Source organism: Salvelinus namaycush, chromosome 18 (assembly GCF_016432855.1).
Source record: "Salvelinus namaycush isolate Seneca chromosome 18, SaNama_1.0, whole genome shotgun sequence".
Lineage (NCBI taxonomy): Eukaryota > Metazoa > Chordata > Actinopteri > Salmoniformes > Salmonidae > Salvelinus > Salvelinus namaycush.
In genome coordinates, this window is record NC_052324.1 from 16529927 (window position 1) to 16549543 (window position 19617).

At 43.4% G+C, this 19617-nt stretch overlaps 1 protein-coding gene across 2 annotated transcripts in view; it reads left to right on the top strand.

Annotated features, from left to right (window-relative positions):
* LOC120063158 (homeobox protein cut-like 2) overlaps positions 1–19617 on the top strand; it is a 121170-nt gene that overhangs the window by 57366 nt on the left and 44187 nt on the right. For both annotated transcript variants that reach the window (XM_039013353.1, XM_039013354.1), the window contains exons 2-3: positions 2772–2882; positions 3733–3780. In XM_039013353.1, coding sequence (XP_038869281.1) covers positions 2772–2882; positions 3733–3780 — 159 coding nt within the window. The remainder of the gene's footprint in view (positions 1–2771; positions 2883–3732; positions 3781–19617) is intronic.

Below are 19617 nucleotides of genomic sequence, written 5' to 3' on the forward strand. Positions count from 1 at the left end.
GCAAGCGGTACCGGAGCGCCAAGTCTAGGTCCAAAAGGCTTCTTAACAGCTTCTACCCCAAAGCCATAAGACTCCTGAACAGCTAATCAAAGGACTACCTGGACTATTTGCATTGTACCCCCCCTTTTTACGTTGCTGCTACTCTCTGTTTATTATCTATGCATAGTCACTTTACCTCTACCTACATCTACATATTACCTCAATTACCTCGACTAACCGGTGCCCCCGCACATTGACTCTGTACCGGTACTCCCTGCATATAGCCTCACTACTGTTCTTTTATTGTTGCTCCTTAATTATTTGTTATCTTTCTTCTTTTTTTTCAAATTATTTTAGTAAATACTTAAACTTTTTTTCTAAACTGCATTGTTGGTTAAGGGCTTGTAAGTAAGCATTTCACTGTGCGTACTACACCTGTTGTATTCGGCGCATGTGACAAATAAGATTTGATTTAAAAAAATGATTGTAATGTCAGTTGAGAGGCCATGACAATTTTGTTGTTGTTTTGGCTCTGTACTCTAATCACTTTGGATTACCATTTTGGAGTCACTTTTATTGTAAATAAGAATAGAATATGTTTCTAAACACTTCTATGTTAATGTGGATGCTAGAATGATTATGGATAATCCTGAATAAACCGTGAGTAATGAGGAGTGAGAAAGTTACAGAGGTATAACAGCATACCCCCAAAATATGCTAACCTCCCCTGTTATTGTAATGGTGAGAGATTAGCGGGGTATGATAGTTGTGTCATTGTTCACAACTATCCGTAATCATGGTTGCATCCACCGTGTTTAGAAACATATTCTATTCTTATTTACAATACAATCTACACCAAAATGACACAATACATTATTTACCATTCATTTCAATTGGGCGCAACATTTTCTGGAACACAACCAAAACAAAGAGCAAATTCATCCAACAAGTTTGTGGAACCACAGACTTGATGTAATCATGCCGTGCTAGGAATATGGGACCAAATACTAAACTGACTACTTTAATACACATACTGTATACACTACATGGCCAAAAGTTGAACATCTCATTCCACAATCATGGGCATTAATATGGAGTTGGTCCCCCCTTTGCTGCTATAACAGCCTCCACCTTCCTGGGAAGGCTTTCCACTAGATGTTGGAACATTGCTGCGGGGACTTGCTTCCACACAAGAGCATTAGTGAGGTCGGGCACTGATGTTGGGCAATTAGCCATAGCTCGATGTTGGCGTTACAATATATCCCAAAGGTTTTCGATGGGGTTGAGTTCAGGGCTATGTGCTGGCCAGTCAAGTTCTTCCACACCGATCTCGACAAACCATTTCTGTATGGACCTTGCTTTGTGCACAGGGGCATTGTCATGGTAGAAACAGGAAAGGGCCTTCCCCAAACTTCCCCCAGACTGCCAGATGGTGAAGCGTGATTCATCACTCCAGAGAATGCGTTTCCACTGCTCCCGAGTCCAATTTCGACAAACTTTACACCACTCCAGCCGAGGCTTGGCATTGTGCATGGTGATGTTAGGCTTGGAAACCCATTAAATGAAGCTCCGATGAACAGTTATTGTGCTGACGTTGCTTCCAGAGGCAGTTTGTAACTCGGTTGAGGACAACCGTTTCAGCACTCGGCGGTTCTGTGAGCTTGTGTGGCCTACCACTTTGCGGCAGAGCCATTGTTGCTCCTAGATGTTTCCACTTCACAGTACCAGCACTTACAGTTGAATAGGGCAACTCTAGCAGGGCAGAAATTTGATGAACTGACTTGTTGGAAAGGTGGCATCCTATGACAGCTCTTCAGTACGGGCCATTCTACTGCCAATGTTTGTCTATGGAGATTGCATGGCTGTGTGCTCGATTTTATACACCTGTCAGCAACGGGTGTGGCTGAAATAGCCAAATCCACTAATTTGAAGGGGTGTCCACATACTTTTATGTAGTGTAAGTGAATCTGTCCCAATACTTTTGGTCCCCTAAAATGGGGGGACTATGTACAAAAAGTGCTGTAATTTCTAAACAGTTCACCCGATATGGATGAAAATACCCTCAAATTAAGCTGACAGTCTGCACTTTAACCTCCATAGTCATTATAATTTCAAATCCAAAGTGCTATTCAAATGGTTATTATGGCTGGCGTTAACCATCGTCTAAACTTCCATGACCGTCCCAGCCCTACCTGACATCAATGTAAAGATGTAGGAAGGCAGTGGAAGAGAGATTTGAATAAGGGAGAGGCTTCACTGTTATCTGTGTTTATTGTGGCAGAAAGAACGGACAGTGCTTTGTGTTTGAATCTTGTCTGGGCTTGAAATCAGCTCCTCGTTTCTCCAGGAAGCTCTGTATTTGTTTCTAAGGGTATTTGTCAGGTTATTGGGTCCTTCCCACGTGACTCCGCCTTGTTTTTCCCTTTTCTCTCCTCTCTCTTTCTCCACACACTCTCTCTCTCTCTCTCGTCACTCTCTCTCTCTCTCTCCACTCTCTCTCACTGGAGTTCCATGGTTGTTGCAAGCGTATTGATTATTTCAAATACTGATTATCTAAAAGGCTTTCAGCTACTGTAGGCATTGGATTTATTTTTGCTTAATTATTTATGGGCCAGGGCTTGCAGTAAGTATTACCGCTATAAGATCATGAAGGATTACATTGTTAATATTCAGCAGTGTATTTTTATTTATGTAAACTTTAAGCTGCACTGTATGACTGTTGGCAGCCTCTCTAAGTGCTGTCTCTCTCTGCATCTCTTTTTCTAACTCTCTCTCTTTGTCTGTGTTTATAGAGGGAGCTAAACTCAATAGCGTCTGAGCTGGCGGGGCGACAGGAAGAGAGCGAGCACTCCCACAAGCACCTGGTGGAGCTGAGCCGGGAGTTCAAGAGAAATGTTCCGGAGGTGAGTGCCCCTTCTGCCCCTTTCACCCTCCAGCCCCGTGCCTTCTCTCAACCCTGCCATGAGTTCTACGTGTCATTCGGCTTGTCTCCGCTCCACTAGGCAGACTGACTTTCTCAGTCTCTGGCAGTGTTTGAGCCCCGCTTACCTACAATATGTGCCTGTCATTTGTTTTTGTTTTTTTCAAATCTGCTTTAGTGTATATCATTGGCGCACAATGCTTGGGACAAGTCAGTCATTACCCCACCCCCCTCCTCCAGGTCTGTTAAGGTTTAAATGAAACCCTGTGGCCTATAGCTAGGGTCAGGGTTCCTGGGATCTCCCAGTCAGACTACAGAGCCCCTATCCCTGTGTGAGAGTGTGCTGTAATCTTGTCAGTATAATACAGGTGCAGAAGGCAGGATCAGGCTGTCACCACAGGCAGCCCAATCCCCTTACCGGGGGCTGACTGAGAGCCAGGAGGAAGGGAGCGGCTGGAGCTAGTACAAGCTGGAAATCCCCACTTACAGACTCTCACTCAAACTCCTCAGCTTTTCCCAATTTATAAGACCCCCCCTTCCTCATCTTCCTCCCTCGCACTTCACTCCAAACCAGAGATGTTGCTTCCTCTGCTGGAATTTGTGCTAAAGAAAAATACATCTGGGATCAAACAGCATTTGACATTTGACAGTTGTCCATTAGACATTTCGCAGTTGTTTGTTAAAATTGTCCATAACAAGTATAAGTATATTCAATGCTATTGAGACAAATTACAATACAAAGTGCAGTAGAAGTCTTTCCCTGTCCTCACCAGGGCAATTGTCTTCTAGTGTCTCAAAAATGGTAAGCGTTTGTTCTGTTTGTCTGTATTCAGGAAGTCCGGGAGATGGTGGCTCCTGTCCTCAAGAGTTTCCAAGCTCAGGTGAGTCTACTTCTCCTTGCCCATGTTTTGCAAGTGGGGCTTTGACGTGATTTAGAGAAACATGACCACTACATCCTGACACGAAAAACTCAGCACATTAAACTGTGGCCTTGGATGGATGATAGGGTGGGTCCGGGATAGAAATTCATGTGTAAGGACCCAGTTTTCATGTTACACTTCATCTGATCCTTATTGACTGGTATCTTTTCTGTCAAAGTGGAGTAGCTCTCTATCTGCCATTAGATGATCAGATATCTGGCTACTCATATTCTCTTCCCTGAGACAAGCCCTCATTTCCTGTTTTGGATTGTGCATTCTCAGTGCCCTCTCTGACGTGGCCATATTGAAAAAGTCATCTGATACCTACCAAGGCTCTGCTCTAGCCATTAAACCAAGGTCATAAATCACATTTGTGAGCTACGTTATGGTCCACAAAGCAGAGGCATATTGAAATGATACCGCAAATAATGTTTCCAGTCTACCTCTCTCTCCTCAACTAACCTGAAAGCTGAATCACTAAATATGATAACACTGCATGGATTTTCTGGTTCTCATGTGTGATCATAGTCTACATGTGTTTTTAAAGTGGTTTGTAATTATCTATGCCAAAATGACAGTCTGTTTTGTCTGAAGTCATTGCTGATATGTGAGGTTGGTGCCAATGTAGTCACAGTAATTCAATTGACAAAGGCAGAGACATCAAAATACTGTATCTAAAGTGCCCTGATGTATCTTTATTGTGCAAACATGAACCTAGGGGATTCATTTGAGCACTATTGATGTTTGACAACTGAGAGCATAGATGTTTAGGAAGTAAATAAAGTAGATAGCTGATAATTAAGGAGGCCTCTGTTTTGAAGGAAGAAAGGTATCAATGCTTCCACTGGAAATGTTTGTAGCAGGGGGGGGGGTAGTTTTTTTGTAGAACGACTATGAAACGGTCAACTCTAGTGACTTTTTAAAAGGACATTCTTCCCATTGTATAATACAGTTTTTGGGTTTGGGTCCCCAAAGCTCCCTCGCCCCCAGATAGCGCATATGAACACGTCATAAGCCACGGCAAAATGCAAAATATTTACAGTAAGTTAGCTTTAAAAATGCGAAACGTTCTCACAGCCTCATGGCAAAACGTGTAGAATAGCAGGAAATTTGCTTTAAAACAGCAACATTTTCTCTCAGCTTCATGCCAAAATGTGTAGAATAGCATGAGATTAGCTAATAAACTGCACATTTTCCTCTCTGACTAGCGCAATGTCTTGGACGGTGCACTGAATTTCGTGCGCGGTCAGGTTTGGCTGCCTCACTGGCACAAATGGCTAAAGAACCTTTAGAACGATGTTGAACTCAGACAGAGCTAAATCACCTTTATAAATTACACGGACAGATTATTGAAAGTATGTTTGGTAGAAATGCTATGATGTGGGGGCACTAATTTTGAATGCAGAAACACTGAAAGGTCTGCACTTCTACTTTGGATCTCTCTCATCGAACTTCAATATGTGCAGATTTTAAAGTAAAATGTACTAGCTACCTACTGTATATACAGTCATTCTCAGCTATTTTCAGAAGGGACATTTTTGCCAGAAAAAGAATGCATCATCATAAATAAAACCCCTGGTGTTTTCTGATACACTTTGACCTTCCTGCTTAATGTCAAACAGCTTGTGGAGGCTTGTGAACTTTACCCACCAGTAATCTGCCAGGCCTTAGAGTAAAGCTGTGGGAGTTATACCTGCTGCTTCATGTGAGAAGCACAGTAAATAGGACTTGTAATTGCAGGAGCTTGTTTGGCTGTGTGTTTTGGGATACACTAAAGCTCCCCTACAGCTGCACCGAACAGGTGGTGTATGAGTCACAAGCGTGTGTGTGTGTGTGTGTGTGTCTATATTTGAGAGATCTGCTCCCCCCTCCTCGCCCGGGGCTGTGGCCCAGAGGAATCCCTTTTGGTATTTGGACCCTCATCATGGCACTTTTAAAAGAGAAGTTTCTCCCTTTGAAGTGTTTGTGACATGACAGGCTCTATTTCTTTTCTGTTTCATTTCAATGTACTCCTCCTACTTTCTCTCTCATCCCTCGTCCGATCTCGTCTTCTAATTATCGTTAACCAGGCGACTGATTAGAAACACGTCGACGGCGACCTAGTTTTCACAGAGCTGAAACACCAGAAAGGGTTAATCCCAGAGCTGGTGGCTGTCATTGGTCGCTTCCCTCCTTCTTCTCCTTCGTTCCTCTTTTCTTTCTTCCCTGGAAGTTTGCTAATGAGGTCCCGTCAGAGCTTGGGAGAGGTGTTAATTTGGCCTTGTGAAGTGGGAAGGAGATTAAGGACAGTGAGGAGCTGAGTTTACGGCTTAAAATACACCGCTGTCCTTATTAATCCACTGGGCCCTGGGAGACCAGCGTTTTTGGTTTTTATAATGAACACTGTCTTATAATGAAGGTAATTTTAATAAAATTTACTGCAGAGACAGATGAGATGGTAGGTGTCTCCATGGTCTCTGGCACACCTTTGGGGCTGGGGGATATGAGTTATTTCTCAAATAACCGATCGCAGGAGAGAGAGGCCTGTTGGACTGGGCCTGAGCCTCATTTAGCTCCATGTGCCGTTCACACAACTTTCACACAACATTCCCTTGCCATCTGACTATACGGTATTGCAGTCTCCACCAAGCCTACATGGGATCCAAGATGCAATTTACACCTCTCTCTCATTTTAGAGTGTAAATCCCCCATAAGACTCACCTTCTCAACAAAAAACTGTGATGGAATTCTGGAATCTGTTGCCTGTGGATTCCTGTGAGGTTCTTCTTCATACAGCTAGATACTGTAGATACAAGATACTGTAGAATTCTGGAATCTGTTGCCTGTGGATTCCTGTGAGGTTCTTCTTCATACAGCTAGATACTGTAGATACAAGATACTGTAGATACTGGCTTTGAATTGTTGGGGATGTCAGGCCCAAATTATCCAGTCATCAAATGTTTCCCCTCTTCTCTTGATGTCGTTTGGTAACCTACTCAGAGTAAGAAAACAGCAGCCCAGGCTCCTAATTAAGGAAACTTTCTTTACAATAATCCGAGGAGTAATTTAGCGTGCACAATGAGAGTTGTGGTGCTTGCGTTGCGCAGATGGAGAATCTGATAAATAGTTTGTAACGTGTAATTAGCTTCTCTGCCGGTTACATACCATTAACCCCTCGAGCTCAGGAATCATTATTGGCCCTCATTATCAGCCAGAAAGGTACAATCGAGCTGACTAGACGTCAAAACATCAAACAGCTATTAATGCAATGCCGACTGAGGGTTGGATGGTGGACACCTGTTTTCTAACTGTGCCATCTCTTACCCTGAGGTTGTGGTGATGATATGTGGAGTAAATGTCGCTCATTCTCTAGGAGTATGGAGTAGGCTATGCAATGTAGTGCTCTTACAGAGAGGAGATAATCCTGAATCTCTTCAAGTCAATAGCAGATATATTGGTAGAATTCTGTACAACTTGATCACCCGGGTAGGTGCTACACCAACATCAAGGGTTTTACTGGTAAGAGGTGAAGAAATGACAGCTGTTCATAAAGCCATCTCTATTAGGAATCTAGGAATTCATATCTGCTTATCATGTTACACATGTGTTTTCATCCAAGTTCCATTAATGAGCATGTTACGAATGTGAATTTCAATACCTTTCCAATCAAGGCATATTAGGTACTTCAGACGTCTGCAGAGACACCAGTCTATCAGGTGATATGAGAGCGATGTCCTGCAGAGACACCGGTCTATCAGCCTCCTGTTGCAGACCTGCACATAAACCCTGAGCCCAGAGCCTGAACCCAGAGCCTGAGCCCAGAACCTGAACCCAGAGCCTGAACCCAGAACCTGAACCCAGAGCCTGAATCCAGAGCCTGAACCCAGAACCTGAACCCAGAACCTGAACCCATACAGAGCAGAGTGGGCTGCACTGTCGCTAGCCAGGTAGAGACTCAGACACACAGTCTTTGATCATCCATCGAGAGGAGACCAGTCCTTCCTCTTTCTGATTAATTCCTGAAGGAAATGATCATTCGTCTTGAATGTATAAATATGTTATGAATAGTGGAATGAATCAAAGAGTAAAGGATGATAATTAATTATGGCGCTGTGATAAAAAAAAATCTGTGCGTGTTATGACGCAAGCTTCCTCCATGTCATTACGAGAGGTTCTATAATTACCTTTCTGCCCGAGCCAGCGCTCCTGGCTGTGCTGCCGGTGGCGAGAGCGCCGCGGCGGTGCGGATAACGGTCGTAAAGCTTTTCCCTGCCTAATTGTCTGAGGGGCTCTATGGCACTTTCATAGATGAGGGACTGCGCCGTTTGTGAAATGCAGCAGCGATGCTCCCGCTTTAACAGCTCAATGAAGACTGATCTTCGTCATGAACTAAATTGGCTGGATATAAGGTGCAGATAGGCTGATCGGATGGGCAGCATTGGTCGGTGGGGTTGGGTTGGTTAGTAGAGTCCTCATCTCATGGTAGGTGTCTGTAACGGTGAGGTTGGCACGGTGTTGAAAGTGTGACTTTGTCCAGTAAAACACAATGTGGTAGCAATAACCCCCCCTTCACAAAATTCAACAACACGATTTCATCTCCAGAACAATGCAATGAGGTACGGTAGCTGAGATATCTCTGGATGTGACCCATTCCAACTCCCCTGTCTGGCTGGATCTGTCACACCCTACCATGTCCATTTTCACCAAGAGCTCGTACCAGGTTCCTGAGGCAGTTCTAATGCTGTCTCCACCTACCTCTACTGTCTGTCTGTCTCAGGCTCATTGAGCAGCCAGCCAGCCAGCCCAGGTCCATACAGGAACTCCAGGCCATTAGGTATGAACAGCACACATCGCACCTCCGGCCGATTGTTGGGAATATAATGGGCTGCAGGAGCCATGTAAACCAGAGACACGCTCCGCCCACCCTCTCTAGTGGAGAGAGGGTGTGGCTCGAAGCACCAATAGGAGCTCATATTTAACATGACCTCCCACCTCTCATCTCCAGTGGCGCTCCACACACAGCCCTCCTGATGCAGCAGTAGTGCTCCCATTAAGAACATACTGTACTGTACTTGTCATGCTTCTGCCTTGTTGTGGAGTTATTTTCTCTGCATTTCTATTACTGTCATTACTATAGTTACAGTAGCCAGTAGAGTAAGAAAACACGTATTGTTTAAGAGGTTCAGTCGAATCTCATTTATTTTTCCAAGCATGAATTATTGGGTTAGAATATAATGTCCCTCGGCCCATGCAGTCTGTCCTGTGGAAGCAGTCATCTCTTTCTTCTGCTTCCTTTGACACTGGTAATAATTAGTGCTGCAGCTCTGCTAATTCAAAAGTCCATACACAGAGACCTAGGGAGTCGTGTGGGACATGCCACAGAAGAAGACCCAAAGCGCATACACAGAGTTTTAGATATGACTCTCTCTGACTTATCTTCTTCTTTCTTGACTGATGATTTGATTCCGTTGTGTTTGAATCCCTCCTCCTCCATCAGCCTCCCAGTGTTAGTCTCATTACACCTCTCAGGGTTGTGCTTGAGGATGCGGTTGTGATAAGATGGCATGTTTGTTTTCCTATACTGACTGATGCCGTGTCTGCACATCCCAGTTGGAGATATTCATCATTATGGCAGCGTGTTTAGATATAAGAATTCACACCAGGTATAGAGAGAGAAGGGGCTGATGTTATAAATAGCCACTTGCCTCTCTAGCCATGTGGAATTGATGAGTTTCAGCACATTCTGCTCTGCAGTGCTGGGTTTAATTTCTATAGTCCTGACAGCACAAACCTCTGACCCCGGAGACGCCACGCCTGAGTAATGATACTGTGCAAATGTTAGCCATGTTTGAGGATGGACGCACACAGAGGTGTCTGTGCTGTGCTGCTCTTACAGGGCCTCAGACTGCCCGTACATCCTCTCCCTGTAAATCTCCTACCACCATAACAGAGAGCCACTCACATTCCCTCACACTCCCTTACTCACCCCTTGACAAACAGGTGATCTCTGAAACACTCACAGGAATTCACTCCTCTCAACTCCTAACTAGCATGCTACTGTAGCAGATACCCATAGACTTCCAGTCATTGCGCTAACGCTAGTTAGCGTTGGCTCGTGAAATTACCTCATACTTCCTTCATACTGGACACAGAGACATAAAAATGCTATACAGAGTTCTGGGGAAGTAGATAATTGCCAAAATCTCGACATATTCGAAGTCAACTGACTTGTTATGAGACAGGCGTTAGGCTCCCCCAAGCGCCCCAGTCTGAGATCAGAGCAGAGTAAAGCAGCCGTGTTCTTGGGAGGCTCTGACTCCTGGCTGGCACCCTCTCAGCTCCTGGCAAGAGCACAGTCAAATTAGCCAATAAAAATGTGTGAAATCGGTGGCTCTGCGCCGGCGAGGACATGCCAGGAGAAATAAACATCAGCGCTCGTACAACCAGGAAAAACCCATGTGAGGAGGTAAAGGCGGAACGGGGGAGCTGCTCCACCAATTCCACATTGTGATGCTGTGATTTTCGCCAAACAACCACTGAGCCACAGACCCAGTCAGTCACAGACCCAGTCAGCCACAGAACCAGTCAGTCACAGACCCAGTCAGTCACAGAACCAGAACCAGTTAGAGACGGAGAGAAAGTCTTCTTACGTCCACCACAGAGACACAGCTGGAGATCAAACCAGTTGCAGTGCAGTCACATTTGGAACATGGGCTCCTGTCAGTAGACAGAGTCCTCCTGTGTGGTGAGAATTTAATTCCCTCTGTCTGGATCCTGCAGTTTTCATTTCACATTGTGTTGGGCTGTGAAGTTTATTTTCAGTAGAATCTAAGCACACTAATTAAATATCATAACTTTCAGAGGAAGGCTCTCCTAAAGGTACCTGAAATTTTTATTTAGACTTCAAAAGAAGCCAAGCCTTTAAAGTAAATCTATTGTTTTTCATTTAGACTTGCAATGTTCTCCTCTCTTGTGAAAGCACCGCTGTATGTAGTTATGATTGATCTGGTAATTAAAATATGCAGAGAGGGAAAAATATTAACTGCTTCTTTTTTCGCTCTCTTTTTGTTTTAGAAAACAGCAGCCCCCTTTTTTTTTCTCTTTCCAGCACAGATAATTAAATTTCATACATTGATGTTCTTTACACAGCATTCATCGACCTCATTATTTTTCAATTTTCATCTTTCTGGTGGGAGATCGATAGATTGATAAAATGATGGAGCCCATCTTAAATAATGCAAAGGAGAGAAAAGTTACGCTCACTTTGCTGCTAGCTAAGTGTTTGAACTTTTATTCTCCTTTCAAATGATGTTTAATATCCCATGAAGGTACTGTAGACCTCAATGCTACAATCTTTAATTAACTGATATAATTCAAAGGGTTAAATCATTTATTTAAATTTTTGCTGTCCCTGTACAGAAAATGTGGAGTTTTGCACATACAGTGTAGGATGACGCTTGTCAGGGCCAATATCCCAAACTATAAAAAACTAGCAATTCAAAGAAAGACAGCGTAAAGTAGGCCAATTAGTACCTAGGGAACATTTAGCTAGGAGAGATAGCAGCTCAAAATGTCACACGCACTACCATTGGACCGATTGTTTATAATGTGACCTGACAGTTTGGGTCTCTTCAATATCGGATTAACTACAATACTAATTAACATGTGGTTATAGTAAAGCAAGGAACTCTCCTGCAGAGGAAGAGAAATGTGCATAAAGAGGAAAGAGAAGCAACCCATAGTTTTAGCTCATGTATAGTTTAAGTGGAAAGGTTTTTCCCTCTACATACAGTACAGTCTAAATTCATTATTTCTAGTTACTTTCTTCAATAAAATACATTGTCCTAAATTATATCTCCCCTCGTGCAGCCAAAACCCGGGCACCACAGAGCTATTTGCCTTTCCCACAAACAGCTCTCGCCTGTGTGTCTCTTCCCTTCTTTCCTCTCATCAGAGAGGAGTAAAGTGGCGATGGTGGCCTGAGAGAGAGAGAGAGAGAGAGAGAGAGAGAGAGAGAGAGAGAGAGAGAGAGAGAGAGAGAGAGAGAGACCTTCAATTAAAGTAGCAACTCTGCATCTCCCTATGATTCCGTCCGAGTTCCGTCCCTGTGATTCCGAGTTCCGTCCCTTTTAATTGGGTCTCCGTGGAGTAGTGTGAGAGTTCCCATTCCTTCAGCCTGATGGGCCCAGCCTGGAGAGGGGCTGCTGGGACAGCCAAGGGGAACAGCTGCTGATGTTGGGGCCCTGCCACTGACACAGGGAGAGAGATGGAGGACTAGAGGCGTCAGCTGGATCTGAATGGAGAGGGACACACTGGTATGAACAGGGGGCTTGGCCGTGTGTCACTCTTTACAGATGGACCAGGTTATTCACTCGGGACACAGAGTTGCTTTAGAACAAATCTCTCTGGTTTTTAACTGATTCAGTGTGTGGCTTGATCTGGTGTGGTGTATGTGTACCACTCAGTCTGTTTAACTGGAATGATGTGTTGAATACGTGGTTGTGTCATTTGCGTGGGTGCATGCATGAGTATGTGATTGCGTGCTTGCTTGCCTGTGGTTGTGTGTGCCTGCGTGTTGTCTAGCGAGACACATGAAGGACAGATGTTGGTGCTGGAGGATTATGTGATGTATCTGTTTTATTCATTGTTTATCATTAATAAATTAACTCAGTTTAACCAGTGTCCATGAGCAGGCTTCTACAGACTCCCTTTATCACATGCTCAGACACACACGCATGCACACCCACTCGCAAACACCCACGCTTATGAGCGCATACACATTCTCAATCTGCCCTCTCTCTTTTCTTTTTCATTATTGTCCTTGTTGTCTGTTGTGAAGCATAGGGAGGGAGGGTTGGGGGTAATTGCAGGCATTGTGAGCAGGTCATCTGCTGGTGCCCCTGTTGGACGGGGCTGGAGACCCCAGCCTGGGGGATGTATGGTGACACTCATCTCCACAGACACTTCCTGGCACGCCTGGCCTTGGATACCATACTTATGCCTATGCATGTGTGTGTGCATGTGTGTGTGCCTGTGTCTGTGTGTGTGTAGTGTTTGTATCCTGAAGCCATCTCTAGCAGTGCCGCTAGTACTGTTACAGCAATGTGCCTGTGGGCATTGGGCAAATGTGCTCTTCTATTCCTCCAGTCTTCCCTTATAAAGTATTTTGTAAAGTCTGTTTTTTCACTCATAGAAGATGCTTCCTCTCTCTCTAATGAGGCAGAGCCTGACATGGCAGTGGGGCTAGCTAGCGTTGCAGAGCTATGATATCCTGTGTGAAAAACTGCCCAAATCACAGTGTCTGCAGCCGTGCGCCAGGTTGCTTTATTTATTCCCCGGGTGGAGTTGTCCTACACTCTGAGCGTATAGAGGCTTACGTGACAGTAGGAGCTCAGTCATGAAACTCTGAGCTAAAGCATTCTGAAAGGTTGCTTTATGAGATTCAATTCAAAATGGATCTCCTGTAGGCTAAACCGTGTATATTTTTCATTATAAACTGTGTGGTTCGAGCGCTGAATGCTGATTGGCTGACAGCTGTGGAATATACCACGGGTATGACAAAACATTTATTTTTACTGCTCTAATTACGTTGGTAACCAGTTTATAATAGCAATAAGGCACCTCGGAGGTTTGTGGTATATGACCAACACTCCGTGTTGCGTTGTGCTTATTAAGAACAGCCCTTAGCCGTGGTATATTGGCCATAAACCACACCTCCTTGTGCCTTATTGCTTAATTACGCTCATATTTGAAACTCATTTGGAACAATATGATAAAACTTCTAGCTTCTGTAGCTTGGTATTTTCTCAGTGAGACTTGATCTCTCCTTATTTTCAGTGTAACACTCATCCCATCATGTGTGTTCAACTAGAACCCCAACATTAACCCCAAATCTAAACCAACCTGGACCTGTAACATGAGGGATCAGACAGGATAGATGCTCATTACAATCATGAGGAAATCAAACTCCTGGCAGGGGAGGTCAACGAGTGTACATTAACCAAACAGCCCATTTGTTTTACAGCTTTTAGAACAGCCTTGGCATCGGGGTGCATGGGCTTTAGGCTGGCTTCCAGCGGTCATGGAGGAAGTCCCAATCAGGAGGGAGTGCAGTGCGGGTCCGGGCCAGCTCTCTCACAGAGACAGGGGGAGGAGGAGGAGGAGAAAGAGAAAACTTGCTCACCGGGTTGCTGATTTACACTGCCACAAACTGGACTCTCGAGTCTCTAAATGGTCATCAGGTCACCTCCTAAAAGGCTTTATGTACTGATATGACAGTTACTCCACTTTTTTCTGCAAGCTGGTTTTTGGGAGAATGTTGGCTCACCTCTGAAAGCACTGCACTATATAATTGTTTTCTATTAAAGTGTCATCCAATTTTCTTCAGTATATAGTATTGATAAACACTCTAAGGGTGCACGTACACACACTCACACACACGCAAACGCATACACACGTGCACACACACGCACCTTGTGAATATTACTCTTTGTCCTTACCTCGTTCTAATTATAGTGTATGACGGCACACCTTCACAGATCTAACAGTGATCTGTCATTGACAGGCCCACAGAGCTCCATGCTCACTGTGAAAATGAGTGATATCTCTCTGTAAAATATGTATGACATCAAAAAGCCTTAAAGGTTATTACAAATGAATAATGAGTAATGGGGTGAGAGCAGTAAAAAAATTGCCCTCCCAAGGGTGTCGTGTTTAAATGTGTAATTTAACATGCTCCAATATAGAGCTGGACTGGCTCCCAGCAGTGGGGTCGTGCCTGTTGGCCTGGCTTGCCCACACTGTCTGTCTGTCTGCCTGCAACATGGAACATGCCTTGTTATGAGCTCCAACCAATGATTTACAGTATATATACAGTGGCAAGAAAAAGTATGTGAACCCTTTGGAATTACCTGGATTTCTGCATAAACTGATCATCAAATTTGATCTGATCTTCATCTAAATCACAACAATAGACAAACACAGTGTGCTTAAACTAATAACACACAGATTATTGTATTTTTCTATTGTCTATATTGAATACATCATTTAAACATTCACAGTGTAGGTTGGAAAAAGTATGTGAACCCCTAGGCTAATGACTTCTCCAAAAGCTAATTGGAGTCAGGAATCAGTTAACCTGGAGTCCAATCAATGAGACGAGATTGGAGATGTTGGTTAGAGCTGCCTTGCCCTATAAAAAACACTCACAAAATTTGAGTTTGCTATTCACAAGAAGCATTGCCTGATGTGAACCATGCCTCAGAAAAAAAGAGATCTCAAAAGATGGGTCAGAAGTTTACTGTGCCATTAAACAGCTTGGAAAATTCCATAAAATGATGTCATGGCTTTAGAAGCTTCTGATAGGCTAATTAAAATAATTTGAGTCAATTGGAGGTGTACCTGTGGATGTATTTAAAGGCCTACCTTCAAACTCAGTGCCTCTTTGCTTGACATCATGGGAAAACTAAAGAAATCAGCCAAGACCTCAGAAAATAAATTGTAGGCCTCTACAAGTCTGGTTCATCCTTGGGAGCAATTTCCAAAAGGCCTGAAGGTACCACGTTCATCTGTACAAACAATAGTACGTAAGTATAAACACCATGGGACCACGCAGCCATCATACCGCTCAGGAAGGAGATGCGTTCTGTCTCCTAGAGATGAACGTACTTTGGTGCGAAAAGTGCAAATCAATCCCAGAACAACAGCAAAGGACCTTGTGAAGATGCTGGAGGAAACAGGTACAAAAGTATCTATATCCACAGTAAAACAAGTCCTATATTGACATAACCTGAGAGGCCACTCAGCAAGGAAGAAGCCACTGCTCCAAAACCGCCCAAAAAAAATCAGACTACGGTTTGCAACTGCACATGCGGACAAAGATGGTACTTTTTGGAGAAATGTCCTCTGGTCTGATGAAACAAAAATATAACAATTTGGCCATAGTGACCGTCGTTATGTTTGGAGGAAATAGGGGGATGCTTGCAAGATGAAGAACACCATCCCAACCGTGAAGCACGGGGGTGGCAGCATCATGTTGTGGGGGTGCAGGAGGGACTGGTGCACTTCACAAAAAAATATGGCATTATGAGGAAGGAAAATTATGTGAATATATTGAAGCAACATCTCAAGACATCAGTCAGGAAGTTAGAGCTTGGTCGCAAATGGGTCTTCCAAATGGACAATGACCCCAAGCATACTTCCAAAGTTGTGGCAAAATGGCTTAAGGACAACAAAGTCAAGGTATTGGAGTGGCCATCACAAAGCCCTGACCTCAATCCTATAGAAAATGTGTGGGCAGAACTGAAAAAGCGTGTGCGAGCAAGGAGGCCTACAAACCTGACTCAGTTACACCAGCTCTGTCAGGAGGAATGGGCCAAAATTTACCCAACTTATTGTGGGAAGCTTGTGGAAGGCTACCCGAAACATTTGACCCAAGTTAAACAATTTAAAGGCAATGCTACCAAATACTAATTGAGTGTATGTAAACTTCTGAACCACTGGGAATGTGAAAGAAGTACAAGCAGATATAAATCATTCTCTCTACTATTATTCTGACATTTCACATTCTTAAAATAAAGTGGTGATCCTAACTGACCTAAGACAGGGAGTTTGCAAACTTCCGACTTCAACTGTATATGTATATGTATGTATATATAAATTGTCACGCCCTGACCGTAGAGAGCCTTTTTATGTCTCTTTTTGGTTTGGTCAGGGTGTGATTTGGGTGGGCATTCTATGTTCTTTATTTCTATGATTTGGTGTTTCTATGTTTTGGCCGGGTATGGTTCTTAATCAGGGACAGCTGTCTATCGTTGTCTCTGATTGGGAATCATACTTAGGCAGCCCTTTTTCCCACCTGTGATTGTGGGTAGTTATCTTTGTTAGTGGCACTATAGCCCTGTAAGCTTCACGGTTGTTTTTCCGTTTGTTGTTTTGTTGGCGACATTTACTAAATAAAAGGAAAATGTACGCTTACCACGCTGCACTTTGGTCCACTTCTTTTGACGGCCGTGACATATATATATATATATACACTACCGTTCAAAAGTTTGGGGTCACTTAGAAATGTCCTTGTTTTTGAAAGAAAAGCAAATTTTTGTGCTAACTGTGCTAACAAACCTCCAAACGAGCTTCAACGCCATACAACACTCCTTCCGTGGCCTCCAACTGCTTTTAAATGCTAGTAAAACTAAGTGAATGCTCTTCATTCGATTGCTGCCCGCACCTTCCCGCCCGAGTAGCATCACTACTCTGGACGGTTCTGACCTAGAATATGTGGACAACTACAAATACCTAGGTGTCTGATTAGACTGTCAACTCTCCTTCCAGACTCACGTTAAGCATCTCCAATCCAGAATTAAATCTAGAATCGGCTTTCTATTTCGCAACAAAGCCTCCTTCACTCATGCAGCCAAACATACCCTCGTAAAAGTGACTATCCTACTGATCCTTTACTTTGGCGATGTCATTTACAAAATAGCCCCCAACACTCTACTCAGCAAACTGGACATAGTCTATCACAGTGCCAATAGTTTTGTCACCAAAGCCCCATATACTACCCACCACTGCAACCTGTATGCTCTCATTGGCTGGCCCTTACTGCATATCCATCGCCAAACCCACTGGCTCCAGGTCATCTATAAGTCTTTGCTAGGTAAAGCCCCGCCTTATCTCAGCTCACTGGTCACCATAGCAACACCCACCCATAGCACGCGCTCCAGCAGGTATATTGCACTGGTCATCCCCAAAGCCAACACTTCCTTTGGCCGCCTTTCCTTCCAGTTCTCTGCTGCCAATGACTGGAACGAATTGCAAAAATCTCTGAAGCTGGAGTCTTATATCTCCCTCTCTTTAAGCGTCAGCTGTCAAAGCAGCTTACCGATTACTGTACCTGTACACAGCCAATCTGTAAATAGCACACCCTACTACCTCATCCCCATATTATTACTTACCCTCTTGCTCTTTTGCACCCCAGTATCTCTACTTACACATCCTCATCTGCACATCTATCACTCCAGTATTAATGCTAAATTGTAATTATTTCGCCTTTATGTCCTATGTATTGCCTTACCTCCCTACTCTTCTACATTTGCACACACTGTACATAGATTTTTCTATTTTTCTTTTCTATTGTGTTATTGACTGTACGTTTTGTTTATGTGTAACTCTGTGTTGTTGTTTTTGTCGCACTGCTTTGCATTTTCTTGGCCAGGTTGCAGTTGTATATGAGAACTTGTTCTCAGCTGGCCTACCTGGTTAAATAAAGGTGAAAAAAATAAATAAAAAATGTGTCCATTAAAATAACGTCAAATTGATCAGAAATACAGTGTAGACATTGTTAATGTTGTAAATGACTATTGTAGCTGGAAACTGCAGATGTTTTATGGAATATCTACATAGGCATACAGAGGCCCATTATCAGCAACCATCACTCCTGTGTTCCAATGGCACGTTGTGTTAGCTAATCCAAGGTTATCATTTTAAAAGGCTAATTGATAATTAGAAAATCCTTTTGCAATTATGTTAGCACAGCTGAAAACTGTTGTTCTGATTAAAGAAGCAAAACAACTGGCCTTCTTTAGACTAGTTGAGTATCTGGAACATCTGGCCCTCTAGGCAGAGTTCCTCTGCCCAGTGTCTGTGTTTTTTCCCCATTTTCTTTTTATTGGCCAGTCTGAGATATGGCTTTTTCTTTGCAACTGCCTAGAAGGCCAGCATCCCAGAGTCGCCTCTTCCCTGTTGACATTGAGACTGGTGTTTTGCGGGTACTATTTAATGATGCTGCCAGTTGAGGACTTGTGAGGTGTCTGTTTCTCAAACTAGACACTCTAATGTACTTGTCCTCTTTCTCAGTTGTGCACCGGGGCCTGCCCCTTCTCTTTCCATTCTGGTTAGAGCCAGTTTGCGCTGTTCTGTGAAGGGAGTAGTACACAGCGTTGTACGAGATCTTCAGTTTCTTGGCAATTTATCGCATGGAATAGCCTTAATTTCTCAGAACAAGAATAGACTGACTGACGAGTTCAGAAGAAAGTTCTTTGTTTCTAGCCATTTTGAGCCTTTAACACCTGCTGATGCTCCAGATACTCAACTAGTCTAAAGAAGGCCAGTTGTTTTGCTTCTTTAATCAGGACAACAGTTTTCAGCTGTGCTAACATAATTGAAAAAGGGTTTTCTAATGATCAATTAGCCTTTTAAAATAATCAACTTGGATTAGCTGACACAACGTGCCATTGGAACACATGAGTGATGGTTGCTGATAATGGGCCTCTGTACGCGGCACACCTATGTAGATATTCCATAAAAAATCTGCCGTTTCCAGCAACAATCATCATTTACAACATTAACAATGTCTACACTGTATTTCTGATCAATTTCGGATCAATTTCTGATAAAAAAAATTGCTTTTCTTTAAAAAACAAGGACATTTCTAAGTGACCCCAAACTTTTGAACAGTAGTGTATATTTACCCCAAAAATATATGGGGGATTGGAAGTGATGCAGACAATTACATTGATGGAAGCAACAATCTATCTGCAATATTAAAGCTGATCCATCTCCTAAAAAATATATAAATATATATTTTAAAAAACGTTACTTTTCAGTGTGTTCCCAGAAAATCTGAAGTTGCCATCAACAAGTAAAAAGTAGTCAGGGGTTGCGGGTGCTGCACACGTTGCACCCAGGTATAACAACATCAAAATCATTGAGGGGGTTCGATTAATCTCGCCCAGGGGCCCATGTAGGTGTGTTTTGCAGTTGATCGCATTCAATTTGGAACCAGGCTGTCTCCCAGATGTGAGCCAGGTGCCCACTCTGTCT